The sequence below is a fragment of the Triplophysa dalaica genome, chromosome 12 (assembly GCF_015846415.1).
Source record: "Triplophysa dalaica isolate WHDGS20190420 chromosome 12, ASM1584641v1, whole genome shotgun sequence".
NCBI lineage: Eukaryota > Metazoa > Chordata > Actinopteri > Cypriniformes > Nemacheilidae > Triplophysa > Triplophysa dalaica.
This window is the reverse complement of record NC_079553.1, coordinates 7,499,254-7,511,369: the sequence shown is the minus strand read 5'-3', so window position 1 is coordinate 7,511,369 and position 12,116 is coordinate 7,499,254. Positions and strand designations below refer to the sequence as shown.

The window sequence follows — 12,116 nt, the reverse complement described above, 5'->3', positions numbered from 1 at the left end:
TCTTTCATTTAATTTTTTTTGTATTTTACATTTTTTGTTTCCATTATACATAGAAAAAATATAACAGATTTATTTTTTAAATACACTGTAGGATTGCGGTCAACGACGTCTGTCATATTCTCAAAACACTACATCCACGTCATACATTGACAACCAAAAAGGGGAAAGCCTTCGAGCTATACGTTTCAAGCTACAAACACAGAAAAACTTTTGCACTTACTCGAGGCTTGCTCAGCTGTAGTTCGCTGAAATTTTAACGTTGCTTTTTTTAGTAAACATACCCTTATCACTTGGTGGCAAATTATCTCAGTGCTATGATAACGGATAGTATAGTCTATTATTACACTTGAAAAATATAAAGTATGGGAGAAGTTATTGAATGTAGAAAAATACAAAAACCATCCATTCCAAACACGTATACAGTACACCTCAAATCGAACTACACAGCCCACGAGCATTCCTACACAACAAACTGCAAGTCTGAACTTTGATGGACACAAGGGGAGAAAAGTGTTAAAACTTTGGCACAAGTAAAAAACAGAAAGCTACATTCAACATGAAAGCTAGAGGACCCGCATGACTATCATAGCATTAGTACTAACCATTACAGCGCTCATTAATAATCCATCATTCCTGTCTTCCTGAGAATATACTCATCCTGATAAATCCTACTCGCACGTGCTGCTCTGCTAGTCTTTACTAACTGAAGGGATATGGCCTGTCACATGAGACTTAATAAATAACCACAGGTATGTGCATGGCTTGTGTTCACATTCTTCTGGACACTGTTCTAGTAAATATTTAATACCAGGATGTTGCAAAATTTATATATCTGCTCGACGGAATGGAAATGTGGATGTGCATTGTCTGCAGAGAACAGACAGAAGGAGGTTGATAGGAATAAACCAGAGAGGGAAACTGTTGAGATAAGACAACACATCTGAGAGCTTATAGTGAACAGTGGTTTGAGTTGAGAGAGAGGTGAAGTAACCACATAAAGAACTCACTCCCACCGAATGAAGCTGAACTGGCGCTGGGACGAAGGTGAGATAAATACTGCAGAAATGAAAGGACTGTCTGGTTATCAGTTTATGTGATTAGATCAGGAGGACTTGTTTTAGAGGAAAGACAGAGACAGCCCCTTTAATAAGCCCAAACAGAATTTTGTGTGATTGTTATTTATGGAACCGGAGGTAGGCATGATCACATTATATCCCTCATAGATGTTTCTGATAAGCTGGGTTACAAAATATAGGGGTCTCACCGTATTATTTTTTTCTTTGCATTGGTCTTCCTTTCTGGATTTAACAGATGGATAGCACTTTACAATAAGATTGTTTTTGTTAATGCATTGGCTAATATTAACTACCGAACAGCAATACTTCTTAAACATTTATTCATCTTAGTTTATGTTCATTTCAGCATTTACTTTTTACATTTAAACATTAAAATCAAAAGTTGTAACTTGTATCGTTATGCACAGATAATGCACAGTGAACTGTCATGAAAAAATGTATATTCATTAACATACATTAACAAAATTATTAAATGCAAAAAAACATACTGCTCATTGTAAGTTTATGTTAGTTAATGCATTTACTAATGGTAACAAATACAACCTTACTTTAAAGTGCTGTAAGGTTTACAAACATATTCAAATCACATGTATATGTATCCATATATATATCCAAATATTGTTATTTAATATTTTTGTCCCATTAAACAAATCTACTTACAGGCAAGACTATGAGGTAAATTGTAGTATTTAAGATAGAATAAAAATTCTAGCCCCACAAGATTTTTTTACAAAATCTGAAAGAAAAAATTTGACAAGGGTGTGAGAAAACCTTATCTAATTTAAGGCACGTTCTGATAACAATACTATCTTTGTTCTATTAAAATGATGCTATTTAAAGGAGACTGTAAATTATTTTACTTTAAATGAAACATTGACTTGGTTAAGAAAAGTATTTTTCTTTGACAGTTGCTTGACTTTCCTATTCAATTGTATGATCCCAGATCATGTGCCAGACAAACACAGTCGTTCTAACCTGCATCTGTTCTCTGTTCGCCTTTTGCCCTCAAAACAGGTGTTATGTTCTAGAGAGCAGACTGTGCCATGCGCCTGTTGAGTAAAGACAACACAGGCTTGTCTGCCCCTAAGCCATGCCACACACACACCAGGAAGCATCACAGCCACGTTTGCACACAAAGACAAGATTAATCTACCAAAACATCAGGACTTGCACACCACCTGTCCTAAATAAAAACAGACCATGATGTGTAGATTACCAATGACGCCATGCCGAAGCTGTAAGTGTCAGTGACGGTCTGACAGAGAAAAAGAGACAGCAGACACCTAGAGAGACAGAGAGCTGGAGGTGGCCAGCAGATGATGAAACTGTTTGTTTGGGGAAAGAATTTTGTGAGTACTTCTACTCAATGTGTTTACTTTTCTCGACACAGCCAAACAGCAAAATCAACAACGACAACTCTGTGCTCAATTCAGTGGACAGTGAGATTAGATTAAACATGGTGAGAAAAGAGGAATAAATATTTGCACACACTAACAGTTGTGTAAAGAGGAAGACCTCTGTAGGAATAGATTCTGGAAAAAAAGGGTGAATCTCACACACAACAGTGTTTTGTGTTCGGAGATAGAAAAGGCTACACAAAAGATTTGTTTATCAGGAACACTAGATTTCTACTTCACACACATTCATTTCTACCTCTCTCTCTTATCCTACTGGAAAAACAGACTGTCGGAGAGAAGAATGGTGTTAAGTGGTAGTCACCGATAACCGCTGCTATTTTAAAAAGGACAGAAATCCTCAAATCGACACATCTGCAGTGAAATATAACAGACACCTGGTAGATTGAGTGCACACTGACAGCTTTTCGGTCATGAACTCAAATTTTTACCGCCATTAAATGTTTCATGTATGTTCCCAGATTCCAATCTCAATAATTAAATTACAGCAATTCTAGTTTTAATCTACTCTATACACCCACATGTGCCATTATGGAAATAACACCTTGGAAAGGTTACCAGACGAAACATCAAGGCTGCGGGAGTCGTCAGTGACACTGGAGCCAAGACTAAATCTCCCCACCTCAACAGTAGCAAGTGAACAAACAGCAACACCTCCACAGCCAGCATTCTTTACATTCTCCTCTATCATTCACAGACATGTTTATCTTTCTCCCGTGCTTCCAAATTACAGGGGAGAGAAAGAGAGAAGGGGGCAGGTGAGAAGGGGGAGAGGCTCAGGTGTTCAGCAACAGCTGCTGCTCTGAAAAACAAGATGGAGAGAAATAGAGTTATTGAGAATTAAATGTTACAAAAGAATAGATTTAATGAAAAGATGCACGAGCTGTCCTGACTGATCGTAGTTCAGGCGGTTTGTGTACTTACAGTCACAGATAAACTTCATTCGTCATACAGCGACACACAGAACAAAACATCCACTGTGTCTAAACACCGGGGGATTTATTTTTAATAAATTTGTTTGTTTAGAACATTTACATTTTTAAATGCTTAGACAAAGTTGGTTGAGGCATTTCATTTTGATGAAGGTCACCTTCGGAGCACTGATTCGCATAAGTCGCTGTCTTTGCTTCCCTCTGGTGTTGAATATCAGTACTACAAGCAGGATATAAACAGGGGTTGATGAACGCGCAGAGGCAACAAATAAACTTTCCTCTATTACATTTACCTCTTGTGTTAACTCGTTCATGGTGTCCTAAAGGCAACGTTTCATCATTTGGCTGATGAAATGGCTGATGTAACCCACCGCGAGAATTTAGTGGTGCTCCCACTAAATAATAGTAAATAGCTTCAATAAGTAAAGCGTTAGTGAATTAATTTATACAGTAAACATTACAAAATAAATAATGAATGAACAAATGTCAGTGAAAGAGGTTTTCATTTAAGACACCTAGCACTTTAGTCTGGGACACTGGGCTTAAGCATAGTCCAGGAATCCCCTCCATAGGTCCAGCTATTTCTCAGTGTTTTAATTATTTTTAAATGAAAAATAAACATTTCATGCATATCTTTTTCTTGCATATGACCAATTGATGTTAGTCATATTGAGCTCAAAATGGGGGCCCTCGAAGTAAAAAAAAAAGTGGAGAACCTAAATAAATAAATGTACATGCAAATGTAGTGAAGATATTTTCAGAGCTACTCTTCCTAGCCACAATATAGGTAGTAGCCCAATAGTATAACATTGTCAGTACTGTTATCACAATAAAAATGGTAAAGCCGTCCAAAAACATTCTCTAAAAACAAACAGCAAACCCAAATATGTACGACCACTAAAATAATAACAAGAATAAAAAGGAAAATTGTGAGTTTTTACAGTGTTGCAGTGATTATTATGATTTTTCCGTGCACACCATTATTTTCACAATTAATTTGCACTTGTAATCTTAAATCATTTAAACATTTAGCTCCACTCCCTCACCAAACAACGGTTCACCTCATGATGTCAGTAACCAAAAAGAGGTAGGACTATACTCACTGACCAATGGTCAGGTATGTTTTGCCCTCCCCTCCAGGCACAACTTACAACAAACCAGTCAAAAAGGGCAAAATAATGCATCATTTCTAATTTCAGAAGCAGTTTCACTCGGATATACGTCACGATGCGGAAAAGATGTAAATGGCAAATTTTCTTTGTGACTTTAAAGGGAAAGTTCGCCCAAAAATAATGTGTCATGAATCACTCGCCCTCAAGTTTGAACACAACGATATTTGTAAGAATCTTAGCTCAACTGATCATCGACTACCACATTAGATCTTTATAGTACCATTTGTTGTGTTGAACAAATGATATATTTTAAAGAATTTTGAAAAAAAAAACTGTTCTGAGCACCTTTTGAATATTTTAATTGTGTCTACCAAGGTTGATAACTTAACTGAGTTTAACAGAATAAATAAAAGTATGCAGGTTTAGTACAACTCGAGTAATTCACAACGGTTTTCATTTTTGTGCATATTTGCAGATAAATGGATGGCAAATGATTCAGAACGCCCAGAGATACATTTGTTGGCTTTATTTGTAGAAAATCTTTCCAAATCAATGATTTAGTTTACCTATACTTGAAAATACACTTAAACATTTACTGAAGGATGGTTATTCAAGCATGAATGTCATGAGTTTGAATACATTCTTTAAAAAAATGTGCTTAATATATAAACTCAAACATGCTTAGCATTGTTACACTTCAGATCGCCTCTAGCGTAACTTGCAGTTGTAAATAAATTCCCATCGCAGAGAATTAAACTTTTCGAGCACCACACTATACTGTTGGATGTTTTGGGCAAAAATAAATGGATGACCAGCTGTACTGGCCATAATCTAAAGGTCCACATGATGGCACTGTTAGAGTAACCATAAAGTAGTTACATAGCAGATATCAAAGATCCCAACTCCTCTGCCAAATCTAGCAGCAGGGAAAAATATACATTTGTCTTATTTGAGTAAATCAGTCACCACCAGTACCAAGATGTGATGTTAGGAATACAGACGTATTGCTCATCATACTCTTATTTTTGCCAAATACACAGAGACAGACTTGATGCACAATATTGTTCAACGACTCCAAGAGCATCAAGCATTTTTCAAGCAAAAGATAATGAAATCACAGATTTTATAACTGAATAGGAACCCAAACACTAAGACAAGACACTAGGTTGAGTTTTTCCACAAAAGTTTATTTTACATTTTAAGATTTCTTGCTTGCAGCGGCGACCTGTAAAATAAAAATCAGAAAGGGTACAAAATTAACACATGACAACAAGAGTCCATTAATAATCAGTCAAGCAATTTTCAACATTACCCCTGAAAACCTTGAGAAATTACCCATCTGCTGAAAATATTTAGTAGGCCAATCAAGTTCTGGACCTGATTTTAGCCACGAGATTAAGATCAACATGCTGCCATACACTAACATTGGTTTTCTTCACGCAGTCAGTGCAAAGCCAAGAATAGCAACAGTGCTCTGGAAGAAGTCAGAGAGCGAAAGATGCAGCCAAAGCAAGCGCAACAAGAAAATCACGTTAACTCATCTGAATTCAGCTCATTAAGGGGATCAGGCAGAATAAAATGCTGCCATACGGCTACCCAGCGAGCATGAAATTCAATTGGCTTGTTTACTTCCTTCAGCATTGGATTGGCTCACAGCGGTATGTCGCGGGAGAGTGAAGGACAAGCGGAGGGCCAAAAACCAAGCAAAGGCTTTACGGAGGAGGATATGTAGGATACACGTGCCTTTTTCAAGACTTTACCATAATCATATTAAACATCAAAGTAGGGGTGAGATCTCGTTCCTCGATATCTGATTGGTCTCACGAGAAAACAATATCCTCACGTATTTGGCATTATCGAGTGCTGGGCTCAAAATTGTGACCATTTTTGTCGCATATGCTCCCTAATTTAACCTGGGTACTGTGAGATGCAGTGACCGGCCAGGCCATTAATAAAGACACGTGGTTTTCCATTCCGCTGCACTACTTTCGCACCGTTTCTCCATTTAAACACGCTAGATGGCTGGGTCTCAAGCCTCACGGCAATCGTATCACTTATGGCAGTTCGCGCAGGTGGACCGCAGCGGCAGTCCGTACCACAAGTAGAGTACAGCAATTGAAAGTACACATTAATGTATTTTCAACACCGGCAAACCTCTTAAAAACTGATCATATGTCTCATTCATGGTGTTGTCACGACACTGGAATTTCTAACTTCGATTCAATACCTAAAAAAAATCTACCGATACCATAGGGAATTGTTTTACTTTTATTTAAAGTTAAATTGAACAAGACTAGACAATGAATTATATATTTACATTAATTGTAAATCTAATGTAAATTTTACAAATACATTTACTATTAAAAATCAAAGTTGCATTTGTCAATATTAATGGACCAGAGTTTACATAAATAGTTGCGAGATTAATAAATACTTAAATGTATTGGTTATTCATTGCTTATTAATGTTAATAGCCTACATTTATATGATAAAATATATAACTTTGAATTTTATTCACAAATAATCATTGATCAGCATACATATAGACAGAAACACAAAGAACTGTTGAAGAGACTCGCACTGGACATCTTTTTAACTTTAACTAGAGTGAATGAGACGAGATGAATTCATTCATCAGCACAAACACGGAGCATTATCGTAAACACGGAAGTGAAAACGTGCATCACACGCAAGAACAGTTGGAGACTTTACCCGCATCAGCATCATTTCACACATCATCTTAACAAGAGCGAATGGGACGAGTGGATGAAATAATTGATGAGCGCCCAAAGACAGAAACGCGTGCATTAAACATGAGAACTGCTGCGGAGACTCTGTACTGGCCATCTTTCTAACATAAACATCATTTAACCAGGGCGAATGAAACGAGTGGATGAAATTATTGATCAGTGCACATACATAGAGCACTATGGTAAACATGGAAAGCGTAAACGAGCATGCACTCGTGCGCCAGATGTGTTACTTGGACTCTGCAATGGCCATCTTTTCTAACAATGACACTTTTTAACTGCCGGGAACGAGTCAAGTCTGTGAGAGGAGGCAGGGCTCTGTTGTCACTGCGTTCATGTGCAATGTGTCAACTCGCTGTCATTAAAAAAAAAGCACAGGAAAGCGCAGCTGGTATCGATACGAGGGAAATAATAAAATACTATTCCCCCTATACATTTCGTCATTGAGGATTTCTTTTAAAAAAATCGTAAAATCTCGTCTCGGTCTCATGAACTCAATCTCATCACACCCCTACATCAAAGCTATTGTGGTCAATCCTCAAGGTTTTAAAGCTTCTTTAAATTTAAGTGAGAAAAGGTCCATTGAATTTGAACATGGACCAGAATATTCATGCAGAGACAGATTCATCTTAATTACTTAATTTACATAGAAATCAACAGTAAGCTGCATTTTTCGGAATTCTGAGATGCTGATAAGCATTAATAAGGGCTGAGGACTTGTAAAGTGAGAGAAGAGTCCTTACCTGCCCAGCAATACGGTCCAGGTCTCTGGTCCCCTGCGAGGTCAGTCTGCGCCCGCTGGAAAACAAAACAACCATGCATTATGACACAATAAGCGATCATGGGTATAGATGTAGCCAAAGGTAAATACTCAAATGGCAGCCCACAAATCATCTCAGGACCAAGTTAGCCTGAGAAAGACTGTATAGTGATAGCACACTTAGTTACTGGAGGGCACTTACCCATTGGGGTCCTTCTCCACCATCTTAAGGCCTTCCAGGGCCTGGAGCACTTTGCGGGCAACGTTCTTGGAGCCCACGCTGAAGTGAGCAGGGCACACGCCGTTCCTCTTACGCCCGCCATAGATCTTGATCATAGCGCCCACACCAACACCTCCGCGAAGGTACAGGTGACGGACTGTGGAGGCTGAATGGGAGAGGTGAGAAAAGTGGACATTTAGGCCAGCTGAAGAAAACAACACTTTCCATCCAAGACTCTGATGCAAGCCTGACCCACTTTATTGCAGCTCTCACTGACACAAAATCTGTTTCTAGAGTCTCAAAATTGGCTCTTAAATTTCTACAGTGTGTCAGTGAGCTGTTTGATGAATATCTATCTGAAACAGAAGCAGTTTTCCAGCATACTACAGCAAATGCTGACACACATTAACAGGACAGACACATCAATAATCAGGCCCAAGCCTGCCACAACTACTTGCATTCAACATCCATTATTGATAACCCTATTGTAGTGAAACATTTTCAGACCACTAAGCTCATTTTCTGCAACAAGTAACCTTTGGCTAGAGTTTGTGTGAGGAAAGTCGTATTGTAATTCGTTGTAAGTAAAAAAAAAAAAAATCATCATTTCCCATGGGACAGCACTCACACAAAATAGTTTGACTGCTTACGAGCAAATCATGATTTTTTTTTTATAGAAAATAACATTAAAATTGTCACATTACATGTAATGATATAACACCCAATGTTCTACAATGCATACATTGGCTTCGTTTAAATTTGAAAAACAAAGAATAATTGCTCTTTGACATGAAAAACCTATGAATTTTTGGCACAAAGCTTGTGTGATACATTGATCAAAAGAAGCCAGCATTCTTTACCTGCAGTCAGAAGATTAGATCTCTGCTGAAACGATCACACCACTTCAATATGTGGATGAACGTTTCTCTGGCATATATTTTCCCAAAAAGATTAACACTCACCAGCTCTGATGTAGAACCAGTTGTCATCACTGGGAGCCAGCTCTTTATGCTTGGCCAATTTAACGATATCAACCCAATCCGGCACCTTCAGCTTCCCTGACCTGCGAAGACATCAATGTTCAATATAAGCCTACGAACGTTTTTACTACAAAGTTGCACGCTATCGACACTGGCAATTTCATCAAACAGAGTTGAACTGACTTCTTGAGGAAGGCTGCCAGCGCACGGACAAACTCCTGCTGGTTGACATCTTTCATTGTAACACCACCGCCTGGCATCTGAAAGCCAAAATCAAACATGGTAACGTTACCTTATTTTAACGATTTCCTTGATATCAAAGCGCAAGACATTTTACTAACCAGTTCAAACGTAAAAGAAACCATCTTCAATTATAAAAAATAAAAATTAAGATCACTGTATTACCTTAAAAATTAAATATTTTAAAACGGTCCCCGCGCATATTCCCGGCGTGATAGCGGTTAGCTACATTACCGACCACGTTTATACCAACGCGGAAAACAACCCTTAGAAGTGTACCAACCAAACATATAGTTTAAAGAAATTACACAGTCATTAAGTCAAAGAGCATTATGTCTAATTGTAATCATTAATTATTGAACCAAAAATGCGTTAGAAGTAAAACGCTGACGAGTCGACCAGGCCGCAGCGTATGCATGGGCGCCGCCATTGAACATCGGGGCTCCCTTGCATGCGATTCAATCTTTATTTTTTTATAAATACAATGTATTGTGTTGCATTTTATGTACATGCCGGCATAAATACGAGTTCTGCTAAATATTAAACCGCTTCTGGGAGCGTACTAGTGGCAAATAACGCTTAAAATCCGCTTTATACCACAGAAACATACGGAGATTGCGTTACCTTGCTTGTGGACAGCAAAAAGAAGAGGGATACGCAGGGTTTCCTATGCGTGATAACAGGGGCGAGTCACGCTTGTTATCGCGAGATTCTAAAATACCGTATTGTTGCTAGTAACCGGTCACTTATTTTACGGTTAACAAAATACGGTTTGATCTCTTGTATTAAAGGACGTGTTTTGTATCAGAGCACATGCAATATCTATTACAGATATAACAGAAAGAAGTGAGTAAATGGCTTTATGATTGTGGTCAATAGAGCACAAAGTGGTGGAATTATGGTGAAATCATCTGATGCAACTAATGCATTTGAGATTGTGATTGAGACCTCACCCAAAAATGAATACTCACCCTCTTGTCATTTCAAACTTATATGACTTTTTAATTTTGCACAACACAAAAGAAGAAATTTTGAAGAGTGTGTGCATGAGTGCCTGCGTGTGTGTGTGTTTTTAAGAACAAAATATTAAAGAATCCATTCATCCATCCCGTGTTAGACAGACAGACTAAGAATACTTTTCTGACCTTTAAGATTGTTGTTTTGCTAGAAATTTTAAGAAAAGCACTGAAGAAGCATTATTGAACCACTGTGCAATTCCATCATTTCAGATCCTGCTGAGAAGGGAATTAATTCATGTGTATTGACCAGAGGTGGGGGACTCGAGTCACTTGACTTGACTCGAGTCTGACTCGAGTCACAATTTTCAGGACATGCGACTTGCTTGATTGAAGTAAGAAAATGACTTGACTTGACTTTGACTTGAGAGCAGGTGACTTGAGACTTGACTTGACTTTAAATGGAAGACTCGACAATGACTTGAACTTTGTAAAGTAATGAAATTACCTAAAATAATTATTGTGACTCGGCAGCACTACAGCGCCTGTGCCTTTAACGCTGCTCAACTCAAACCGCGCCAAACAAGGTGAAACAGCCAATTACTGTAGAGCAGTTACGATAGAGAGGAAACTGCGCATGCGCCTGGCGGCTTGAAACAGTTGTGGCCGTTACAATGGCGGACAACAGTCGAGCTCCACAGTCACGTTTGGCTATAAGGACTTTGTACTGGACCGTGAAAATAAAAAAATATTTGCCAGATGCAGAGCATGCAACACGAGGATTTCTGACGCGACAACCACAACGTCGAATTTCATCCGACATTATAAGAACCACAAGGAAAGGTTACAAAGTAATTTCTTTATAGTCAGTGTAATAAAACGATTACTAATATAATGAATTAATCGTTTCTGTTTGTCATAATTTTGCTTTGGTTGTTTTTTATCATTAGAAAAGTGATAATCGATCATCACTGGTAGGCCTACATCTCATCTCATAAGGTGATGAATTGGGGAATCTGGCTATAATGGCGTAGCCCGAATTGTTATGTTCTTAAAACATTAAAATCATCTTAAAATAAAGAAGGGCTTCTCTGTATTACATGTAGGCGAATGTCTATATTAAATGTGCGCATGTTCAAGTGTTTGTGTCGACTGCGTGTGGAAACTGAATAGCAGCTCTCTTATATACTGCATGACTGGCTAACATGGACGCGCCCGGTGAGATCACTTGAACTTAAAAAAACTCTTTAAAAACTTTTCGGTCATACTGACGAGAATAATTTCATAGTTCGAATCTGTTAAATGTCTAAAATTTTTTTATACTCACAATAACAGCAAAACGTTTTGTGCTGTAAAATAATGAAACCAGTTCAAATAGAAAACAAATATTCTCAGATTATATATTACGTATGAAACGTGCATACTGCGTGTCCACCGCAGAGATGACGATTAAGCATCATAACTTCATCACTGGGCTATATTAACATACATTTAATTTATATTCTACCGAAATGAAAAAGATTCGTTCATTTTGATAAACAAGATTCAATACCGAAGTCAATAAAATGATCCGGGATTCCCATCAATAGATGCAAATTCCCTATAGGCCTACTGTTCACATTAATGGACAGCACAAGTATTACAGCATCATATACTTAAAACATACAATAGTCAA

The 12,116-nt window shown here is 37.9% G+C and overlaps 1 protein-coding gene across 1 annotated transcript; it reads right to left on the bottom strand.

Annotated features, from left to right (window-relative positions):
• Nucleotides 1–5,701: 5,701 nt before the first annotated feature.
• Nucleotides 5,702–10,170, bottom strand: rps19 (ribosomal protein S19). The gene is made up of 6 exons (XM_056763261.1): nt 10,110–10,170; nt 9,429–9,505; nt 9,228–9,328; nt 8,248–8,431; nt 8,029–8,083; nt 5,702–5,760 (listed from the first exon to the last, which is right to left on the bottom strand). Exons 2-6 carry the CDS (start codon nt 9,503–9,505, stop codon nt 5,734–5,736), a joined length of 444 nt encoding a protein of 147 aa, XP_056619239.1. The 5' UTR covers nt 10,110–10,170; the 3' UTR covers nt 5,702–5,733.
• Between the last annotated feature and the right edge of the window lie 1,946 nt (nt 10,171–12,116).

Excerpts from the sequence above, each read along its gene's own strand:
- rps19 (XM_056763261.1), bottom strand. The coding sequence starts at position 9,505 with ATGCCAGGCGGTGGTGTTACAATGAAAGATGTCAACCAGCAGGAGTTT. Across the intron at positions 8,432-9,227 it reads CTGGTTCTACATCAGAGCTG|CCTCCACAGTCCGTCACCTG; the intron begins GTGAGTGTTAAT and ends TCTCCCATTCAG. Across the intron at positions 5,761-8,028 it reads TGGACCGTATTGCTGGGCAG|GTCGCCGCTGCAAGCAAGAA; the intron begins GTAAGGACTCTT and ends TTTATTTTACAG.